The sequence below is a fragment of the Felis catus genome, chromosome A1 (assembly GCF_018350175.1).
Source record: "Felis catus isolate Fca126 chromosome A1, F.catus_Fca126_mat1.0, whole genome shotgun sequence".
In the NCBI taxonomy this organism is placed as follows: Eukaryota; Metazoa; Chordata; class Mammalia; order Carnivora; family Felidae; genus Felis; species Felis catus.
Genome location: NC_058368.1, coordinates 47666775 through 47691306, shown reverse-complemented (window position 1 = coordinate 47691306; position 24532 = coordinate 47666775). Strand labels below are relative to the sequence as shown.

The window sequence follows — 24532 nt, the reverse complement described above, 5'->3', positions numbered from 1 at the left end:
CTGACTGAGCCACCCAGGTGCCCCTGGTGCTACCCATTCTTATTATGTTCCCTGCCCTCCCTAGAGCCTAAGGCTCTTTATTGTTTCAATGCTTACAATCTGTGTGGAGAAAAGACTAAGAACAGGATTGCTCATATCTGCATTTTTATTGAGAAAATAGTGACAATGATATGAATCCTGAGTAAAGATGCTGGTTTGGAAAAGGACGGTAGCAGAAAACTAGCAAAAGGTAGTCCCGTGCGTCTCTGGAAGGAAAAAAGAAAGTTGCTTCAAAGAGGATTAGAATAGCTCCAGTTTTCTTCTAGAAAGGAGATAGGTAAGGCTAGAGAAAAGGGGTAGCACAGCTAAAAGCTACATTGAGAGAGAAAGTAGATGATTAGTGGGAATGAATGGGGTGTTTGTGAATGACAGGGACTGAAATGGTGCCGCCTGTTGCAGAAGTGGCACTAACCACAGTGTGGGGACTAACCACAGACTTGGGAGCTGCCTCTTTCACTCTCCCTGTCCTTTTAGTTTTAACACTGAAGTTTCCCACCCAGTAGAGTTTTAACAGCAAAGAAGATAAGTAAATCAGGAAGGCACATAACCGTTTTTTTTTTTTTTTTTTTTTTTTTTAAGTCCTCAACGAGCAAATATTTGAGAGTATCAGCTCTGTTCATGAGCTGTGCAAGGAAATGGAAACACAGCTCCTATCCTTAAAGCATTTATTGCTTCTCGGCCTTTTGGCTAAGATCAAGTGTACTATCCTTAAAGCATTTACATTCTGTGGTTCAGTCTAGTCTTTGTTAGTGCATCAAATGCCTGAAAAACAACTTTGCCATATCTGCGATTTCGATGGCCAGCACTTGTCCATAAAATGCACCTTTTGGGGCTGTCTTCTTATGTATCACGTGAGCACTGCAAAACATTCATTTGAATATAATAGCATATAAAGAAAAATGTTGCAAGCTCTTATTCTTCCTTCTCTTCTGTATCACAGCTGTACCTCCACCCCATTGCCCAGGCAAAAGTAGTTTTGTGTGTTTTCCTCATACAAAAATATGCGTGTATGAACACACATCCATCCATCTATCCAGCATTAAATCTGGTATCAGGGAAAAATACCAATAGCAAATAATTTCAGCCAAAGGATCTAGAAGCAAGTTAGAAATGTTTCCATTTTTGAGGACACCTGGATGGCTCAGTCAGTCAAGTGTCCTACTTCGGCTCAGGTCATGATCTCATGGTTCATGAGTTCGAGCCACACTTTGGGCTCTGTGTGGACAGCTCAGAGCCTAGAGCCTGGAGCCTGCTTCAGATTCTGTGTCTCCCTCTCTCTCTGCCCCTCCCCCGCTCACACTGTGTCTCTCTGTCAAAAATAAATAAACATTAAAAAAAATTAAAAAAGAAAAAAGAAATGTTTCCAATTTTATGGGCCGCTTGGGTGGCTCAGTCAGGTAAGCATCCGACTCTTGATTTCAGCTCAGGTCATGATCTTACAGTATGTGAGATCGAGTCCCACGTCAGCTCCACGCAGAGCCTGCCTGGGATTTCCTCTTTGCCCCTCCCGTGTGTGTGTGCATATTCTCTATCAAATTAAATAAGTAAACATTAAAAGAAAGAAACATTTCCATTTTTACTATAAAACTAAGATTATTAAATAATTAAAACTTATTTTCAAATATTTGCATCATAAATTCCTTATTAACAATATCAGAGAAGATACAAGAAAAATATTGGTATGGAAAATTAAAAATATTCAAATAGCAACTGTAAAAATTATAATGCCAAAAAGGAATCATAGCATGTTGGTATACAAGATGTCCAGGGGTGCCCAAGTGGCTTAGTTGGTTCAGTGTCTGACTCCTGGTTTTGGCTCAGGTCAAGATCTCACGGTGTGTGAGTTTGAGCCCCATGTCAGGCTCCACACTGGGTATGGAGCCTGGTTAAAATTCTCTCTCTCCCTCTCTCTCTGCCCCTCTCCCCTGTTCACATTCTCTCTCTCTCAAAATAAATAAACATTAAAAAAAAAATGTCCAGACTTCATCTTGTATGATCTCCTCCCTAATTTTACAGACAAGAACCAGCTCAGAGTGTTTAAATGGTTTGCTCCCAGTTACCCAGTCAATTCACATGAACAATTTTGCATTAGCACAAGGCCTTGATGTGACTGGTTTATAGTATTAGCTTTCAGTTTTCATTAGGGTATAGCTGAGGTCATACCTTGTTTTTGTTTTTGTTTTAAACTCATGGCCCTGAGATCAAGAGTTATATGCTCTATGGGCTGAGCCAGCCAGGTGCCCCTGAGCTATACTTCTGGCAATTTTTCCCTTATTATAAAAGAAATTAAGTTTATCATAACCCCCCTAGAAAACACAGATAGGGAAAAAGAAGGAAATAAAACTCACCCAATTAATACTTTATATTTTGAATCTTCTTAATTTTGTTCTCTTGCATAACCTTATTTTGAGGTACTGGAGAAATTTTACTGTTAATTATACACTGGGTACAGTCAAGATATCAGAATCAGTTATCATCCAAAGTGAGAAATATAGGAGATCAGGGTTAGAAGGAATAGTTCATTGCTTGGAACAGAGAAGGGTCAGAAAAGCAGATCAGAGGGCGTGATAGGCTTTAACTATTTGGCTGTACCTCGTGGTTTTCATCTGACCTTACTTTTCCCATCAACATCTATGCAGTCAGTTTGTTCTTTTCTTATAGATTATAATATAATAGACATATCATATCGTCTGCCATAATCTTAGCCCACTTTCGGAGCCACGGTGCTTTGGAATAAATAGCTGTAGGCAGCTTTATTTGGTACCATGTGATCCCTGCTCACTAGTACGAGTGGCCATTCAATAGGCTGACTAATAACCTTAACAAGTCTCACCACAAAGGGGTATTACCCAACAAAAATAAGTTGCACCAATCAGATTCTTGTTTTTGGAACTTACAGAGAGAACTAGGTTATAACAGAGTAGATCTGAGAAGGAAACATGTCTCAAGACAAGGGGCCAAGTGCAAGTTGATGAGGAAGTGGAAACTATGAGTAAGCAGAAATTGGGAGAGAAACAAAGAGAAGCTGGTGTGCTACCAGAGGAAAAGATCCCAGGACACAGCTGCGGAAATCCGGAAATCCGTATAGCTGTCTCGTTTCCTGGCTGGTCAATCTAGGCTTCCTGTTTTCTCTCTCCTGTTAGCACAGCCTCCATTACTGCCACATGAATCCTTACAGTTATTATCCCTTATTTTATCTAAATTGTAACTGTCATTTTTTTTTAAAAGGATGTTGCACCAAGTAATCACCATATCTCATTGATCTTGAGCATTATCTGAATGTATACAGAAGTAGCTTAGATCAGAAACTCCTACACTTGACTAATTCTTACAATCATCTAGTTTTAAGTTTTAAAAAATGAAATTCTGGGGACTCACTAAATCAGAATATCATACAGAAATCTGTCTGGTTTTTAGTTTCTGTTCCGATGGTAAAAATCACATTTCTTCTGAGAAATTAAAGGATGGGAAACGATATTGAAGTGTAATATTTAATAATGTTAATCCTGTTTGATTCTGTTGTCTTTTTATTCTTATTTTTATTTGTTAAAACACCATTTTCAGTATTTTCTGTATTATCAATCCAAAGTTTTCTGATTTTTTGTTCTCTGAACGATTTCTGTGCCTGTACATTTCTACCTAATAATGTATTTCAGTTTATATTAATATGATTGGTTTTATACTTTACGAAGAACCTCTTAGAGCAAAATATACTAATTTACAAATAAGAGGGGGCAGGTGATATTCTGCATTCCTTTTTATTCTTAAATAAATTAAAAAATTATACAAAATGTCTTCCTGATTCCCCTAGAAGTCCTGGAGGCTGAAGGAGGTAAATGCTACATTAAGGCTAATTTCTGGGCAAGTCTAATATATTAACTAAAAATATAAAACCCCACTATCAGCTGTAAGGTAGGTAACACATACATTCAGAAGTGGGATTAATACAGCTCTCTCGAGGCCTTTTAATAAAACGATTAAAAGTAGTTTAAAACCAATATGAATAAGAGGCAAGAAATTTAAAATATATTTATGAAAATCAGAGATATTAAAATTTCGATTGTACTTACAAAGAGTGTTGGTTTGGGTATAAATATATTGTCTTCATGTTCTCTAGGCACATTTAAAATCTTTGATTTATGATCTTCTGTCATATTTTTTGCTTCTGTTTTAGTAAGAAGTAACTGGTCCTCAGAACGCTTACTGCGCATATTGGTGACAATCTGTTTCATTGCCGCCAATTCCTGTTGATAAATGAAGATAGAACATAATGGCAAGAATGATTTTAGCAGGCAGACTAATCATGACTGATGTTAAAACATAACATGCCCATGTACAATGATGCACATAATAATCGATTAGTATCAATATTTTTAGTATAGTAAGTGATAAATCGGTAATTCCATACTCTAGTGGGTTCCTGATATTTCTGCATATTGGAATCACCTGTGGCACTTCAAAAACTACTGAGTCCTGTGCCCCACTCCCCCAGAGATTGTGAGTAACTGGGCTGGGATATGGCCTCAGCTTTGGAATTTTCTAAAGCTCTCCAAGTGATTCTAACAGACAAATTTGGGAACCGCTTACATTGCCATGTTCCACTGCAGTTTTTCTATACCTGTTTGGTGAGTAGATGAGTTAGGTACTTAAGTTTTTCTCTTCTGCCTCTTCAATTATCCCATTTCCTTTTGATGCCTTATATGAAGAAGGTAAAGGAAAAAGAATGCAAAACTTTTTTCTTGCCTACTAATCACCAGTTCAAACCTTAAGTTCCATACAATTTCAGGATTTTTTAAACTGTACCATTCCCTCTTCTTTTACAAATGAAAACTGGGGTTGGCTTTAGCAGTGGCTGCTTGAACTATGAATTAATTATGCTGGACCTCTTAAATAAGAGCACAGATCACAATTTTCAGTCATTTCCTCTTCCAAGTCTATTTTGTCTTTTATTTCTCCCCACACTCAAACCTTCAGCATCTAACACTAATTAGTGGATATTTATGATTAATTACTAAATTCATTCAATGAAACACAAGCATTTGGAGGACAGACTAAACTTTTCTTTACCTTACTTCCGTAGAATAATGGTGGGCTGTGCTGGAAATAATTTTTTCCTATTATTTTATTTCATTTTCATGCCAAGACATAAGAGTTATGGAGGTAGAGAGATGTTCTGCTCCCTTCTACTAATCTGTTTATAGACATCAGCTCTGTGTCAGAGCAAGTTCCTACAGGCCTTTCCCCCCCCCTTGCTGTCATTAGTTCTATTTAGAACCATCTAGCTTGAGTGAGTATTTTAAAACATAGCTGTTGAGTTCAAGCCACCGAGCCTTAATAAATCTTAGGGCCAACAGAGGAGCTGGAAGAAATGGTGCCAGAATCCTTTTTCTCCTTTCTGCAGTACTGGGGTTGGCTTGGCCGCTGCACATGAAATGTGTATACCTTCAGACACTGCCAATCTGATAGAATATTATTTGAGCCTTTGGAGGGCTCTTTTTGCTTTCAAGATTATTTCATTTATATGTTCCCTAGAGTGAAGTACCTAATCACTGATTTGATGTTAAACATGTCTGGTATTATGGTAGATTTTAGCTCGTGTTCTACTTTCCATGGTAAGTAGAAGGGAAAGGGGAGATGATAGACTCTCAGCCTATCAAAGGAAAACTTTCTATCTGAAAGAACCTAAATTTACTTGCCATAACTTTTGTATCATAGCATGAAGGTAAAATAATAGGAAAAAATAAGCTTTAATACAGCCTACTACTAGTCTCCAGATTAACACAGTAAAGAGGATCATTCATATTTGCTGGGGAAGGGGACAGGGAGGGCAACGAGGATGAGGAGGGAGAACAGGAAGGAGTTGCAGATACACTAGGCAGAGGGCTTTGGCTCCTAGGTGCCCTAGAGGAGCCATAATTTGGTTTCTCTTGGGCTTCCTTCTGCTGCGGGTATAGGAGCAGTTACAGGAAGCAGCTCATTCCTGATGCTGGTCAAGAGACAGAAGGGAAATCATATGTCGTTGCTTTATCCACACAAGGACCATTCAATTTATGGTGCTGTCATAGTCTACCTTTGTTCATCTGATTGCATTAAACAATGTTAGCATGGTTTCTGAAATCTAGATAAAGAACACTCTTTAAGCAACACAGTTCTGTAAAAATCCTATTAAGATGATATAGCTACAATGGATACCAAAAGAACATGTAGAAAAATTTTGTTCAGTTTTATTATGCTTGGTCATAAATGATCCACCCCCTTTTATACCAATGGTAAATTTGGGGAAAGAAAATTCCACTTTAACATCACATACGATCTAGAATAACATCATCTACTGAACACATAGAAAAGCAAGCACATGTACTGGAAATATTTTAGTTAGGTTAGAAGTCAAAGACACATCTATTCCTGACTCTGTTATTAACTATGTAAATTTAGGCAATCTGTTCATTCTGTTCAATGAACTTCAGTTTCCTAATTGATAATATCTACGCTTGTGTTACTTTTTTGGATATTTGCCAGTCGGATAAGTGAATGTGTTTATTTAGCATTTCTTCTGTTGGGAGGTTAAGCAGCTTCTCCTATATTTAAAGATATTTCCTTTTCTATTGATATCCTTGGCCCATTTTTCTCCCAGATGATTGGTCATTTTCTTCTGCATTTCAAGGAGCTCTCTATATGTTAGAGCCCTTTGTAGTATGAGTGGCAGTTTTTCTTCCCCCTTGTTTATATTTTATTTGACTATGTTTACACTTAAAAAAATTTTTTTTTTGCTATGCAGAACTTTCTGATTCTGATGTAGCTGAATATATCAATCTCTCATTGTACAGCCTTCTCTGTGTTTTCTTCTCCCATTTTCCTCAAGATAGTTTTATGGTTTTTCTTTTCCTTTTCAAACATTTAGACCTCTAATCTGTTTGAAGTTTATCCTAGCTTATGGTGAAGGGTGTGGATTCAACATCTTTCCCCCATAGCTATTCTATAATAACATTGTATGTTCACCCACTTCAGATGCTTATCTTTATCATATACTAAATTTTCATATAAGTATGTGATTTATTTCTGGAGTTTTAAACTCTATACCAATAGTCTGTCAATTCATGCCTCCATGTCACACTGTTATAATGTTTAATGATTCAAGTATTTTTAGGGCTATATTCATAGAAATAGGGGTGGAATTATGTTAAATTACAAGAAAAACTTAGAATGGACTTATATAATACTGAGTCTTCCTAACCATGGCAATATTTTAATATATTTTTCACCTACATTTTTGGCATAAATTGTCATGCCTTATTTGGTTGTTACTATTACAAATAAATGGTTATAGTTGTGAGATTCCAATTCTTAGACTGACAAAACGAAAATAAACAAACCAACATAACGTACACGAGCTAGAAAACTTGCTTGTCACTACAAAACAGAATCCTTTGGTGAGATGAAGTCACCTTGAGATCTTCTGGTTTGTTCCTGATCCGGTTTGATTCTCACCATGTTCCTGCCTGGCTCCTGATCACTGGCTCCATCTCCTATTTAAGATTCTGCTCTTATTGTTTGGACTTGACTTTTGCATTTCATTTCTCTAGCTTTTGATTCTGCTTTTCTCTGCTCTACAACTGTCCTTTTTTGACTGGTCAGTAGGGTTATTTGTACTACTATGTAATGATTTACAAATACTGTTCACTGTAGAGCAGAGCGTATGATTAGATCCACAGGAAGGGAACCTCTGATGTTCAAAGGAGAATGTTTCAAGTATCATGTTCAACTGAATTCTTTTTTCTTATACTGCATCTATTGCTCAAAATCATATCATTTACTTGTCCTGTTTGGACTCTGACGTTTTTTACAGATATTTCCCTCCCTCTTCTAGAGTTCCTGCCTTCTATTTTTTTTCCTCATTGATGGAAACAATATATGCGTTTTTTCCATCTTTCCTAAGATTATCTAGTTTCTTAATAATGCTATTAACTGGACTCAATTTTGTACTGACTGCTTTTAAGACTGATGCACAGTTGTTATCCTGAAATTTCTTTTTATGACTTTATTTCTTTATTATTTATCTTGGCAAGTTCCAGTATTTCTTGTACTTCTCTCTCTCTTTGTTATTTGATGGCACACAATCTGGTAATTTTCTGAGAAGTTACTGTGGAAGAAAATATTGTACTTTTCTTTAGGACTTGCATGGTATTACTTCTTTGTTTCCTCAAGTCAAGTTTCTGGGGCACCTGGGTGCCTCAGTCAGTTAAGCATCCAACTTCAGCTCAGGTCATAATCTTGCGGTTCGTGGGTTCGGGCCCCGTGTTGGGCTCTGTGCTGACAGCTCAGAGCCTGGAGCCCCTCTGGATTCTGTGTCTCCCTCTCTCTCTGTCCCTCCCTGACTTGCTCCCTTTCTCTCGCAAAAATAATAAATATTTTAAAAAATTGAAAAAAAAATACAGTCGAGTTTCTGAGAACTATGATGCCAAGCTGATTCCTATTTCTTTGTAGGTATTTTCTTTCTCTGGAATATTGTATGTTGTTTAACTTTTCTCTGCTAGTTTCCATCTTTTTTCCTTTTTCTAAATTTTAGGAGAGCTCGTTGACTTTTCCTCACATCCTGTCCTGGCATTTTTACTTACTCATAATAATTTCATGACTTTTAATTTAGCAATTTTGAAAATATCACTGTTTTTTTTTTGTTCACTGTTTCCTATTTTATGGAAATACTACTTTCTCAAATCTTTCTGAAAAAACTAATTATAGCTACTTTGTAAGTTCTTTTCTGCTATGGAATTTTGTTTTTGTTTTCTTTGGAGAAAAGGGTCAGTTTCTCTGTTGATTGTGATTTTTTTTTATTAAAATTTTTAAAATAAATGTTTTATATTATTTTTGAGAGACAGAGCGCAAGCAGGGTAGGGACAGAGAGAGAGGGAGACAAAGATTTCAAAGAAGGCTCCAGGTTCTGACTGTCAGCACAGAGCCCAACACAGGGCCCAAACCCATGAATCGTGAGATCATGACCTGGGCTGAAGTCTGACGCTTAACCAACTGAGCCACCCAGGAGCCCCTGTTTATTGTAATTTTTTCCCCTCTTATGCTAATTATTTTCTTTCCGTTTCTGACAGTCTTTGGTGTGTGTTCCAACTTATGAACAAAGAACCACATTAAAAGTTTTCTTTTTGTTTTTTTTGTTTCACTCATATGAATGAGACAGTTGAGTACAATCTCTATGTGGATGAGAGAAACTGTTTAGTAAGCTTCACTTGAAGGTCCTCTTGCAGAAAGTAGGCGCTCTTCTCCAAAATGACAAAACGTAGAGTGCCCTAATCCAGAGTCCCTTATTTTGGCAGGTGTAGCCTCTTCTGGGCAAATGTTCCATTAATTTAGAAAGCCATTTCTCAAAATAGTTTTAAAAAATTCCTGTTTTTAAAAATGCTATTACTTGTTCATGGAAAAATTAAAATACTGTAAAAGTGCCATGCCCCAGTCCTCTTTCCCTTAAATCACTAGTTTGACACCTTTAAATACTAATCTATAACATGGTCTGATTTATAATAATATTCATTAATTCTGATATACTCTTATACTGAGTTCCAAAAAGTGAACAGTATTTATGTTACAATCTAGTATATCAAATACATAAAAAAATTACAGTAACTTCAGAATGAATGAACCATTCTTTAAAATTAACAACTCCAGAACTGCATCTGGCTGAATAATTGAGACTTAGGGTAAAACTATTGAAATAAAATGAAACAATACAAACCACATTGAAGTGAAATAATTAGTGTTCAAAATGGAAGAATTAAGGGCAAGGACATTCTTATAAAACTTCTAGATGATGATGATGAGGACGATGACGATTGTTACTGCAGAAATAATCTCTACAAACGTGATAAACTGCTCTCGTAAATCCAGAATCGTATATCTCGGCCATTTAGTAGAAACTATGCACAGAGAGTGGTGGTATATTAAAACAGCTCAACTACACAGCAGCTGCTTAACAGAATTGCGTAGTTGATGCCAATAAATTGCTGAAAGTTGTAAACTCTGCAAAGATGTTGGCAAGGGGACACATAGATGGCATTTCTTGATGAAAATAGCTCTGACAAGTATAATGCAAAGTATGTGCTCCACTAGAGGTCAAATGTAAGTGTTTTTACCTACGAATAACAATGTGTCATGGCTACTAAGTCAGATAATTCTGTGCATCTTTCCTACTTGAAGTAAACACAAGGTAAAAACCAACCTTATTTTAAACCAAGTACATACATATTTTGGATATTTAAATTTCATCTGAAAGGTATTTAAAAAACATTTTATTATGGAAATTTTCAAACATACAAAGACGAGAGCATATGAAGCTCTCAATTTCTATTGGCTAACTATACCAATGATAAACATTTTGCCAGATTTGTTTTGTCAAACAGCTTTAATGAGATACAATTCACCACCATATAGTCATCCATTTAAACTATATAATCCAATGTTTTTTAGTATATTCGCAGACATTACGATTACCCACTATTACTATAGTCCATTATGAAACTTTTACTTCAAAAAGAAACCTGGACTCCTTTAGGAATCACTCTGCTATCCCACCTTACTCTCAACTTCTCAGCCTTAAGTAACCACTAATCTTTTTTCTGCCTGTGTAGATTTTCCTGTTCTAGACATTTCATATGAATGGAATCATAAAATATGTGATCTTTTGTTACTGGCTTCTTCCATTTAGCATAACATTTTCAAGGGTCATCCATGTTGTAACATATCACTACTTAATTCCTTCTAATGGCCAAATAAAACTCTATTTGATTATTCTGTATTTTGTTTATCCATTCATCAGCAGATGGACATTTAGGTTGTTTCCACTTAAAAAAAAATTTTTTTTTAACATTTATTTATTTTTGAGACAGAGAGAGACAGAGCATGAACGGGGGAGGGTCAGAGAGAGGGAGACACAGAATCTGAAACAGGCTCCAGGCTCTGAGCTGTCAGCACAGAGCCTGATGCGGGGCTCGAACCCACGGACCATGAGATCATGACCTGAAGTCAGCTGCTTAACCGACTGAACCACCCAGGCGCCCCAGGTTGTTTCCACTTTTTGACTGCTGTGAATAATGTTGCTATAAAGATTCATGCACAAGTTTTTGTGTGGACCTGTTTTCATTTCTCCTAGGTATATACCTAGGGGTGGATTGCTGGGTCATATGGTATTTCTACATTTCTGTGTTTAGTTGTTTGAGGAAGTGCCAGATTGTTCTGTCAACAATGTTTTATCTATTCCCTTACCAGTTTTTTTTGAAACATTTCAAAGCAGATTTCAGACCTCAAATCATTTCAACTTGAAAATACTTCAGTGGAGATATTTTTTAAATATTCTTTTTTTTTTTAAAGTTTATTTCTTTATTTTGGGAGAGAGAGAATGTGTATGTGAGCAGGAGAGGGGCAAAGAGAGAGGGAGAGAGAGGATCCCAAGTAGGTTCCGTGCTGTCAGCACAGAGTCCAACTCGGGGCTCAAGCTCAAGAACTGTGAGATCATGACCTGAGCCGAAGACTCAGATACTTAACCGACTGAGCCACCCAGGCACCCCAGGAGAGATTTTTAATATGTGATTTTTGAGGAATTTAAAATATACCTTGAATGCCAATGCCACTACACTCTAAACAACAGATAAAGCAGATTTTGTATGGCAGAACTGTTAGAGAACAGTAGCAGTATCTACGACTGCAAACCCCTCTTTTCCAGTCCCTCAGTCTTCCCATCAAAATACTTGTTCCCATTTGTAGGCTAACGTCTCCCTAGAGTGCAGGTCTTTCTGGGTTCAAAGCTGTCATTATTTACACAATAGAACATCTATCTTCTATCAAAGCCTTCGATACACACACTTTCAGGTTTGGAAGTGATCTTCAAGTTATTTAACCCAGACTCTATACAAAACAAAACAACACAACAACAAAGCAACAAAGCAAAGGAAAACAAATAAAACATGTCTCCTTATGAGGTCTATCCTTAGGTTTTAATTCTAGCCTTTGGAGACATGTATAACAAGTCTATTACTGCTTCTTTCACATGTTTACTTTGAATTTCTTACATCTCTCTGAATCATTTCTTCTGTAAATACCCCCAGTTCATTCATCCCTTTTATGACTAAAAAGAATTCTTGAATTCTTTCACTATCCTGATTGTTTTCCTCAGATTATCTTCTAGTATTTAAAAGTTTTGGGCCTAGAACAGAACAAAGAAAAAAGTCTTGGCCAGCGAAGAGTAGAGTAAGGCTTATCTACTTCTTATTCTAATGTATTTAAGACGACATTCACATTTTTGGAACCATACCTTATCTATGACTGAAAGCTTAGCAAGAGCTCAAGTATTTACTTGAATGAGAGACTACTGTGCTGTCATAGCCTAAGGGATGTAACTAATCACCTGGTACATTCTTTCCTGAACTTGGATATAATCTTAAGGTCAGGCAGAAGAAGCTAGTGTTAATACAGTAGAGTAGGCCCCTGAGTTGAAATCACTGCCATTGTTGAACTTACAACAGAAGTATGGGCACTTTGATTCTGCTGATTGGTTTGTACATACCTTTATCTCGTCTGATTGCTGGGTTATACATCTTGGACTTCTAACTGCTCTGCTTTCTGGTATTCATGCTCTCTTGGTGCCCAGCTTTCCCTCTGAAACAGTATTCATCTAGTTGCTGTCTAGTTTCTGGCCTTTACTCTCTTAGTATAATCTGATAGGTTTTTATGCATGTTCTAGCTGATGTCCATCATCGACTTCAATCTCTAAACACTGTGCTCTATTTTGAGGGCTGGTTTCCCGAGTGTGGCTCACTCCAGTGCCTATACTTTCTCAATGTTTTATTCTTAGTCTTCTTTGTGTTAGCTCCTTGATATGTGATCAGTGACTTGTTAAGTTACATCAAAATAGTGCTAATATGGTACCTAACAGGATTATGATCATAATTATCTCACATCATTGTTCACAATCTCTTGGTCACCACATATTTCCAGGGACTTATCTTATAGTTTTGCATTTTGTGCATCTCCTCATGTCCTAGAATTGTGTGGTTTGTTACAAACTGCTACAGTTCTAAGTCATAAAAACACAGGGTTAGAAATGATAGTAGGAGGTCATTTACTTGTCCCTTACTGATTAAAAAAAAGGTCAGAGAAATGTACTTACTATTTAAAAGAAAATATGCCAAACTTCTGAAATATAGTGGAAATAAAACATATTTCATTCTAAAATATTTAAAAAACTAGAAAATAACAGGTCTATATGATACCTAGTAGATATGAAAATATGATGTGAAAAAAGTTAAAAGGACATATATACGCAGATAAAATATTTTTATTTATTTTTCTTTTTTCAGATAAAATATTTTTATGATGAGATATATTGCTTCACACAAGACATAGTTTTGCTTGTAATATACAACAAAGATATTTGTAATTTTAAAGATGATGAAAGATTAAAGCCAAAATACTTATGAAAATCAAAATAAATTAAAAAAAATTTAATGTTTATTTATTTTTGAGAGAGAGAGAGAGAGAGACAGACAGAGTATGAGTGGGGGGGGGCAGAGAGAGAGGGAGACACAGAATCCAAAGCAAGCTACAGGCTCTGAGCTGTCAGCACAGAGCCCGACACGGGGCTCAAACTCATGAACCGTGAGATCATGACCTGAGCCAAAGGTGGACACTCAACTGACTGAGCCACTCAGGCACCCCAAAAATCAAAATAATTTGACCTAGTTCTACTGAGTTCTGTACAAGTCCACATAAACACAGAGGTCCACCAGAGTACAATCTAAAAGAAATTCACATGTCTTTTATGTAATTCAAAACTGAGAAGAGTTATTAACTTTCTACAAAATGGATAACTGAGATTCAGTTGTTATTTCTGTGAAATAGGTAAAAGACCATTATAGGGTTCCTGTGAGGCTTAAATAAAGTAAATGAGTATAAAAAACTCTGAAGTAATATACAAATATTAAGCATTCTTATTATCAACTGAAAAGCACCTATTTTGGGAAAAAGTTCAATGCTCTTGAATTCTATTAAAAAAAATTTTTTTTAACGTTTATTTATTTATTTATTTTTAGAAAGAGAGAGAGAGAGCTGTGGAGGGGCAGAGAGAGAGGGAGAGAGAGCATCCCAAGCAGGCTCTTTGCTGTCAGCACAGCCCAATGTGGGGTTTGAACTCATGAAATGTGAGATTATGACCTGAGCCGAAGTCAAGAGTTGGACACTTAACTGACTGAGCCACCTAGGTGCCCCAGTGCTCTTGAATTCTAGAAGGCACAAGCAAAAGACCAGGTCTCTCAATATGAAGGAATAATTTAAAACGTTTGCTTTCTTTGATTCATATTTCGAAACACACTTGGTTGAAAGCAACCTATAACTGATCCGTATGTATATTAGTATAACATAATCTGAAAATGTTGTAAACATTTTGGTAAAAAGAAGCTATAAAAATTCAAGATATTATTATTACTGATATGTAATAGGTTTGGTTCTGGCATACTTTTAAAAGTATATGTAAATTCGAGATTATCAATGAGTATTTTTTGCAATATTTTACTCCCTGAATTTCCTTGGACCTGAGTTCACATACCCTTATATGAAAAAAATAAGCATTCTAAAACTTTATAGAAAAAATATAACTTCCTTTGTATGTGTGCTTTAGGTTTTCACTATAATAATTGTCTTTCTTTAAAATACTCACTTAAACCCAGCAAATCAAATTTTAACTGGAAGAGTACCACTAAGATGAGAAATGTATAAATCTGAGAAATAATTGCATTTTCATTTAAAGAAAAATTAACTTCTGCACTCGGTGTTTTTTTTTTTTTAGGATGATGTAAAATGTAACTACAGAAGTATATAAAAAAACATGTAAAAAAGGTACTCTTAAGAAAATGTCAAAACAGTGAAGTAGGAACCAAAAGGAATGACACACATATAGAAATATGTAATTTATTTGAACCCTTTATGAAGTGGATTGCCTAAGGGGCACTTGTGGTGCTGAAATGTCCCTGAAACTTTCCGAGAAATCACAAAGAACATAACGAGTTAGAATCCGGGAACATAAACATACCATAAAAGAATGATAATTATACTGTGACTTCACTTTTAAGAAACCTGGCTAACTGCAGGTTTGTTTTCTTTTTGTTAGGTGATACACACTGCAGTAAGGGGTAAGTTATCTGGGCTAATGGGACTACAACATTTAGGCAAGTATGGGGCTTTGCATATTCTATGTACCGTAGTAAGGAGTGGTTGGTTAATTCTGGTTAAATACAAACTGAAATGCCTGTACACCCTGAAAGATATTATTGGTAGAGGCACTAAGCGAAGGGGTAGAAGAACCTTACTTAAGTCTTGGAAATAGATACTGCCCATGAACATATACCATTCCTTAAAGGCTGGATACCCATAGAGGTTGCTGCATCCAGGGTTTTAGGAATAGCTTTACTGTAGACAAACTTTTCAAAGTTTTTTTTTTTTTTTAATTTTATTTTAGAGAGACAGAGAGCATGCGGGTGGGGGAGAGGCACAGAGGGGGAGAGAGAGAATCCCAAGCAGGCTCCACACTTAGCACGGAGCATGACATGGGGCTCGATCCCATGACCCTAGGATCGTGACCTTAGCCAAAATTAAGAGTCAGACGCTCAACCGACTGAGCCACCCAGGCACCCCTAGACAAACTTTTCAGATAGGACTTCCTAGTGGCTACTTTCAGAAAAATCTCTGAAATTGTTCTTGGGTGTAAGAGACCTTCCGTACTTCTTCAGTTAAAATGTTATCAGTTGTCAGAGTGTATTTTACTATCTGAGGGAAGGGGATGAGGATATATTAAAGGCTAGTTTCTAAAGCTGTCTATTTGACTATTCTGTTTGACAGCTTCAAGTGCAATTATAGTGGAAGACTGTAAAGGGCCATAACAAACATTCAACTGAGTACTTATTATGTGCTAAATACTGTGCTAAAAGGCTAATATACAAGGAAGAATGAAGTACTTTACTGGGAAAGACACATGCATAATTATGACATATAGTGATGTGAACATTAATAGAAATATTTAAAAAACTATTGGAAAGAGGTAGAAAAAAAAGATAAGTTTTTCTTTGTCAAGTTACAGAGAACTTCAAAGCATACATAACATATGAATTGAATTTTGAAACAGAAGGGAAAAAGAAAAAGGAACCACCTTCATAGAGTTATGTGCCTGTGACATGCCAGGAATGTTACTACAGTATTTCATTCTCATATAGTCCTGCAAAGTAGATATTACTTTCACACACGAGGAAACTAAGTTTAGAGGGGTTCAATTATCATCACAAGAATCCATGGCTGTCAAGTAGCAAAGCTGTGATATGAACTCATCTTGTCTGTTTAACTTTTGGCTTTTTCCACAGTATTCCAAATGTAGGTGACATAAAGAATATAAAGGTAATTCCAACCTTACAATTTAACAAGAGATCTGAACATGTATAATATGCATACCTAAGAGAAGGTGGAATGTAATTCTGGGCCAATCCACCTGTCCATCTTCCCCATGTTGACACCTAGCATGCTGAATGCTACTGGAGAAAATTACATAGAATGGTGGTACTACTAGAAACACATGGTGTTTCAACTTGGCAATTATTTGATGTTTCCATAATATATATCACTCATTTACTGTGTGGCTATTTTAAAATTCTATTTCCTCAAAACTGTGACATTAGCACATCTCCTGCCATTATAGTATAGCCATTAGACAGGAACTACCTAAATTCTTACCACCAAACCTACAAACTCACTTTTATCTTAACATAATCTTTATTTCTATCTTCAAAATGGAAAAGGTATAGCCCTCCTGTCTAAAGTTAAATCCCATCACTGTGCTCTGATCTTCTCCTTCCCTAACACTTTGCTCAGCTGATTATTTTCTCATTTGTATCTGCAACATCTATGTGCCTCCTTCCCATTTAAACTGGATACTCTCATCCAATGGAAAAAAAGACAGTCTCTTTAGCAAATGGTGCTTGGAGAACTGGATAGCAACATGCACAAGAATGAAACTAGACCACTTTCTTACACCATACACAAAAATAAACTCAAAATGGATGAAAGACCTAAATGTGAGACAGGAAACAATCAAATTCCTAGAGGAGAAAACAGGCAACAACCTCTTTGACCTCAGCCACAGCAATTTCTTGCTCGACATGTCTCCAAAGGCAAGGGAATTAAAAGCAAAAATGAACTATTGGGACCTCATCAAGATAAAAAGCTTCTGTACTACAAAGGAAACAATCAACAAAACTAAAAGGCAACCAACAGAATGGGAAAAGATATTTGCAAATGACATATCGGATAAAGGACTAGTATCCGAAACCTATAAAGAACTTACCAAATTCAACACCTAAAAAACAAACAATCCAGTGAAGAAATGGGCAGAAGACATGAATAGACACTATTCCAAAGAAGACATCCAGATGGCCAACAGACACATGAAAAGATGCTCAACGCCACTCATCATCAGGGAAATACAAATCAAAACCACACTGAGATACCACCTCACACTGGTCACAGTGGCTAAAATTAACAACTCAGGAAACAACAGATACTGGTGAGGATGTGGAGAAATGGGAACCCTCTTGTACTATTGATGGGAATGCAAACTGGTGCAGCCCTTTGGAAAGCAGTGTGGAAGTTCCTCAAAAAATTAAAAATAGAAATACCCTATGACCCAGCAAAAGCACTACTAGGAATTTATCCAAAGGATACAGGAGTGATGATTCATAGGGGATCATGTACCCCAATGTTTATAGAAGCACTTTCAACAATAGCCGAATTATGGAAAGAGCCTAAAAGTCCATCAACTGATGAATGGATAAAGAAGATGTGGTTTATATATACAATGGAATACTACTTGGCAATGAGAAAGAATGAAATCATGCCATTTGCAGCAACATGGATGGAACTAGAGGGTAGTATGCTAAGTGAAATAAGTCAGTCCGAGAAAGATACCATATGTTTTCACTCATATGTGGAACTTGAGAAACTTAACAGAAGACCATGAGAGAAGGGGGAAAAAATAGTTACAGAGAGGGAGGGAGGCAAACCATAAAATACTCTTAAATACAGATAACAAACTGAGGGTTGATGGGCGGGGGGGGGGGGGGTGGTGGTGGCGGAGGAGAGGGGAAAATGGGTGATGGGCATTGAGGAGGGCACTTGTTGGGATGAGCACTGGGTGTTGTATGCAAGTGATGAATCATGGGAATCTACCCCCAAAACCAAGAGCACACTGTATACACTGTATGTTAGCCAATTTGACATTAAGTTATATTAAAAAAAAAAAAAACAACACAACTGGATACTCTCTAGCTGTGGGAGGTAAAAGCACTCGACTTCATGCCTCCTGCCTGATCATGCTATATTCTCTGATTTAAATATCTTAAGGGCTGTCTATTTTTCCCACAGCCCACTTTTCAACTTCCGCTCACTCATCAATTCTCTGTCGTCTGCTTTTTAGCTCCACTGAAAGTGCTGTACCATCTTGGTAAATTCAATCGATGGTTGCTTTTTTATCTTTGTCTGACTTGTCTCGACAGTCCATGTCACTGGCCAGATTCTACTCTCCTTCTGAAGTTCCTGCTATCTTTATGGTCACCCTGCACTCTAATTTGTGTATGTACTTTTTCCTCTGCCCATCCTTTAAATGTTGGTACTCTTCAAGAGTATGGCCTCTGCCTTTTTCTGCTCTCACTCTATGTACTTCATTTATCAGTTCATTTAATGACTTCCATGTAAAGCACTATCTTTATGCTGTGACCCCCAAATCTCTACCTCTAGATGAGTTCTCTTTCTTAGGCTCCAGAACCTACATTTAAAAAAAATACATATTTTAAGCTTATTTATTTATTTTTGAGAAAGATAGAGACAGCGTGACCAGGAGAAGGGCAGAGGGAGGGAGAGAGAGAATCCCAACCAGGCTTGTAGCTGTGAGCACAGAGCCCAGTGTGGGGCTCGAACTCAAGAAACTGTTAGATCACGACCTGAGCTGAAACTAAGAGTTGGAAGCTTAACCAACTGAGCCACCCAGACGCCCCTCCAGAATCTACATTTTTAACTCTCTACTGGTTATCTCTACTTAGGTATTTCCTTGTGATTTTCTTCTCCAAATCTATTCCTCCCATGTGCTGTGTAGCACCACCATAAACCCAGGCCACAAGCCAAAACCCAGGCCATCAATTCTCATTCCTCCTCTCTTCAACAGTTTCTGGATCCAATCACCACACTCTATGATTCTGCTTTCTAAATAGCTTTCAAATTAGTCCATTCTTGGGGCACCTGCATGGCTTAGTCAGTTAAGTGTACGACTTTGGCTCAGATCATGATCTCATGGCTCATGGGTTTGAGCCCTGCATCAGGCTCTGTGCTGACAGCTCAGAGCCTGGAGCCTACTTTGGATTCTAGGCCTCCCTCTCTCTCTGCCCCTCCCCAACTCACTCACAAGAGTGCGTTCTCTCTCTCTCTCTCTCTCTCTCTCTCTCTCTCTCTCTCTCTCAGAAATAAACATTAAAAAAATTCAAATTAGTCCATTTTTGCTCGACACCATCATCACTAGTCAAGTTCAAGATACCACCATCACTCACTGAAATACTGGAATAGTTTCTTAAGTGGAGCTCTTACCACTACCCTTAATATAGCTGCAAAAGAAATTAAAAAAGAGCTTTTACATCAGCTTTTTTTATTATTTTTTAAATGTTTATTCATTTTTGAGAGACAGAGAGACAGGGCGTGAGCAAAAGAGGGGCAGACAGAGAGGGAGACACAGAATCCGAAGCAGGCTCCAGGCTCTGAGCTGTCAGCACAGAGCCCTACGCAGGGCTCGAACTCATGAACCGTGAGATCATGACCTGAGCTGAGGTCAGACGCTTAACCGACCGAGCCACCCAGGTGCCCCTTTTACATCAGCTTTTTAAAATTATGCTCAGTATTCTATTAGACATTTGGCTGGTTAAATATGATTTTCCAACTCTTGAAAACTTATATTCTAAGGGCGTATGATGAAATATACCCACAGAAGCACAGAATTAGAATTTCCAAATCAGCAAATCTTGTTTCAATGAGGCAAAGATGAGTGGATAAAAATGGACGAAACATGAAAAAGCCATTAAAGAAGATTCCTGATAGGGGCCTGGGTGGGTCATGATCTCACAGTTTGTGGGTTCAAACCTCACATTCGGCTCTGCACTGGCAGTACAGAGCCTGCTTGGGATTCTCTCTGACGCCTCTCCCTGACTCGTGTTCTCTCTCTCTCTCTCAAAATAAATACATAAATTAAAAAACAAACAAAAAAAGAGTCCTGAGAGGTACACTCAACAAGAAAGAAGACATTCCAAGTCATCCATTTCTTTTACTCAAAACTGAATTATTTAGCTTGAAGCCCTGCTATGCTATCCAACAGTGGGGTCCTAGGAGTTGATCTTTTCCTTGACCTCCTTTTTACCTCATTATTTAAGATTGAATTATTTTATATTTTTACACCTCAGAGGTCTCAGTATATAAGTAAAGACATTTAAGGGTAAAAAAGATCACAACCTATTGAAAGAAACAGAGAAAGTTATTCTGAGGCATCAAAAGTGAAAGAGGAAAAAAAGATTATAACACCTGGATAAGATATTCAGCTCTGAGAGTTTTGGCAACTAAGACAAAAAGGAAACACATTAAATTACATAGTTTTCACTTTCTGACAAAAAAGAAAGAATATAACTTCATCTACAGTGGCAAAAATATTTCCTGGAACTAATGCAAGCAATAATTCATCATGAGGTTTTTGTCTAAATGGAAATAAGGAAAAAGATCATAAGCTTTTGTTTCAGGAAAAAAAAAAAGGATTTTCTTTTAGTTTTGACAGTAAGTATATAATCATGGTTTAGTTTTTTTTAACTCTTATCAGCCTCAGTTTTGTCTGTAAAAGTGGGGACAATAATATTTAACTCTGTGATATTTAACTTAGCTACTTTTAAGCAAGTAATTTTGATCTAACACTAATTAATATAGAAAATAAAAACCCTCTATGGTCATGCCCCAATGTCTTAGAATTGTCAACCTAGAATTATCTCATCTGTTTTCTTTTTTCATTTAACGCATACTTGGATAATTATGTAAAGGAGTGGGCGATCTCATTTCATAGTACAGGACCATCTAAAGTCTTTTTATTTTGGGGCACCTGAGTGGCTCAGTTGGTTGAATGTCTGACTTCAGCTCTGGTCATGATCTCAGTTCATGGGTTTGAGCCCCATGTCAGACTCTGTGCTGACAGCTCAGAGCCTGGAGCCTGTTTCAGATTCTATTTTTATCTCTCTCTCTGCTCTCCCTAGTTTGCACTTTGTCTCTCTAGCCCTCAAAAATAAACATTAGGGGCGCCTGGGTGGCTCTGTCGGTTAAGTGTCCAACTTTGGCTTAGGTCATGATCTCACGTTCTGTGAGTTCGAGCCCTGCGTCGGGCTCTGTGCTGACAGCTCAGAGCCTGGAGCCTGCTTCAGGTTCTGTGTCTCCCTCTCTCTCTGACCCTCTCCCGTTCATGCTCTGTCTCTCTCTGTCTCAAAAATAAACATTAAAAAAATAATAAAAATAAAATAAAATAAAAATAAACATTAAAAAATTAAAAAAAAGTCTTTTTATTTTATTAAGTGTATTTATTTACTTTGAGAGAAGGAGAGAGAGAGAGAGACAGAGAGACAGACAGAGAGAGAGAGGGAGAGAGAGAAAATGGGTGAGGGAGACAGCGAGAGAATCCTAAGCAGGCTCTGCACTGTCAGCATGGAGCCCAATGCAGGGCTTGAACTCACAAACCATAAGATCATGACCTGAGCTGAAACCAAGAGTCGGATGCTTAACTCACTGAGCCACCCAGGCACCTCAGGACCACCTAAAGTCTTATTGGAACTAAGTGACACTTAAAAAGTTAAATTGTCCAGTGCAAAAAAGGCAATGAAAAACTTTAAAATGTGCATTTGATCACATGTGGATTTAAACAGAAAATTTAGCTGGGATTAAAGCAGTGACTCATACTAGACAATTTTCCCAGGGTCCTGCCTAGGGTGGGGCAAGCTCTCAGGTGCACTGTGCATGATCCTCAGAGTGGGCACGTCCTATATTTTGTGCCCTAGGTGGTTTGTTTGCCTCACCTTAGTCTCAGTCCCGATTTTCTTTCTTTCTTTTTTTATTATTAAAAAAAAAATATTTATTTATTTGACAGAGGAAGAAAGAGACAGAGCATAAGCAGGGGAGGGGCAGAGAGAGAGGGAGACACAGAATCTGAAACATGCTCCAGCTTTGAGCTGTCAGCACAGAGCCCGATGCGGGGCTCGAACTCACTAGCTGTAAGATCATGACCTGGGCTGAAGTTGGACACTCAACTGACTGAGCCACCCAGGAGCCCCCTCAGCCCTGATTTTCACTTTCAAAATATTACATTTATCAGAGGTATTCTTATCTGACTGTTATCTATTGGCTATTCTAAGCACTTGACCCATCAGAGCCATAAAATGAATAAATCAATTCTGCAGACTCTCTGTTTCATCAGGTAAATATTCAAGTGAATGGTCAAGCATTGCCCTGAGTCACCTGCCATTCCCTTCCATATAAGCAGTTTACACTTGCTTTTGTATCTGCATGTTCTATGCAAGTTGGCATTAAACTGTTTCTTAGAAAAAGATGAAAAATTTGTATCGCTTATTTTATTAAGCTTCAATTTTTATTTTGCTTTGAAAAGAAATAAAGCTCCTTTTCTTTAGATGTTTGGCATTAAGAAAAGTTATAATGTTGGATTATTAAAATGTAATTGCCAAAATGAAGATCCCATCAAATGCATGAAAATTAACTCATAATTAGACATGTATCCACGCACATTTCATTGGTGTCATATAGTAGGAGTTTCATTTTGCTAGTATTTAATTTCTATGTTTAAACATATTTTCTTCTAAACTTACTCAATTCTCAAGCCACTAAGTAGAACTTTGAGTTTTTATTTGGACTCATGAATAATGTGATTCCAAGCATGATGTATAAAATATATAAAGTTGCTCCTATCTTTTTCAGAGTGTAGCATAATCTTCTAAAAACAAATGAGAATCGCCATTCCAAAAACATACTTGTTATGCAGCTTTATGGAAAAAAAGTAGCCGGTATCGCTGAATGGACATCTGCAGTAACTATTTCCTAAATAGTCAATTTTGGAAAACATTTGTGAAAATTCACATAGTGAATGAATCAGGCTTCCACAGTGAAGAAACAACTATTTGAAGGCAGAATCTTAGGACACAAGTGGTAGTAGATGAGGCCTGAAAGCCAGAAAAAAAGAGTAAGTATCTTCAGAGAAGCTCTTCCTAATCTATATCACCTGTTGTTAGATCTAGTTAGCTACACAAAAGTCATCTCTAAAATCTAGTCCAGGGACACCTTATCCCTTTCACCCAACATATAAAATACACCTTTAAGAGAACCTACTCTAAAGGCCATTTCTAAGACAGAGAGACAACCCTGCAATTCCCCTGACACCACTTCTAGGATATGCACTTCTGAACTGCTTCCAGTAATATTCCCCACTTCATCTCTCTCAATAATATCTTTCCAATAATTTCTTCCCAAATACCTGATATAGCTTTCCCAGACTAGGAAACAATGTCTTCAGGATACTTATAAACCAATGATCTGTTTTGAGCATTTCTTTCTCTGTTAGGATAACAAAATGGCAAAAACATGGCCAAGACAAGGCAGTGATAGTTCAATGGAAAAAATGCACTGGATTAAAAAACTAGGCTTCATAATACCAACTGTTGGCGAGGATGCGGAACAACTGGAACACGCATTCATTGCTGACGGGAATGCAAAAGGTGCAGTCACTGTGGAAAATAGTTTGGCAGTCTCTTATAAAGTTAAACATATACTTTCCATAGGACCCATAAATCCTGCTCCTGGGGTATCTACCAAGAGAAAAGGAAACTGACATTCACACCAAAACACGTACACAATCATTTACAGCAGCTGTATTATTTACAAGACGCCTCCAAATGGAAACAAGTCAAATGATCATCAACTGGTGAATGGAGTAACAAACTCTGGTATATCCATACAATAGAATATTCCTCAGCAACAAAAAGGAATAAATGACTAATATTTGCAGCAACATAGGTATATCCCTTTTTAAATTTTTGAGAGAGAAAGGGAGAGAGAGAGGGAGAATGAGTGGGGGAGGGGCAAAGAGCAAGGGAGACACAGAATCTGAAGCGGGCTCCAGGCTCCAAGCTGTCGGCACAGAGCCTGACAACGCAGGGCCCAGACTCACGACCCATGAGATCATGACCTGAGCCAAAGCTCAACTGATTAAGCCACCCAGGCGCCCCCTCGGTGTATCTTTTTTATGGTAAGTGAAAAAAGTCCAACCTGAAAAGACTGATAATTCATTTATTCAACATTCTGGGGAAATGTAAAATCTTTTGTTGGA

General features: G+C 37.3%; 1 protein-coding gene and 1 pseudogene across 7 annotated transcripts in view; one reads left to right on the top strand and one right to left on the bottom strand.

The window, feature by feature from the left end:
• Positions 1–24532, bottom strand: part of PIBF1 (progesterone immunomodulatory binding factor 1) — a 207355-nt gene that overhangs the window by 5447 nt on the left and 177376 nt on the right. For 3 of the 7 annotated variants that reach the window (XM_045054215.1, XM_045054214.1, XM_023252216.2), the window contains exon 17: positions 4110–4283. The exons of 1 other annotated variant lie outside the window; for it this stretch is intronic. In XM_045054215.1, the coding sequence (XP_044910150.1) occupies positions 4110–4283 (174 nt within the window). Of the gene's footprint in view, positions 1–4109; positions 4284–4657; positions 4735–23180; positions 24012–24532 lie in introns of those variants that run through there. 3 more of the 7 variants (XR_006595574.1, XM_045054219.1, XR_006595569.1) reach the window with 3 other exon arrangements.
• On the top strand, positions 707–855 carry LOC123380973 (annotated as a pseudogene).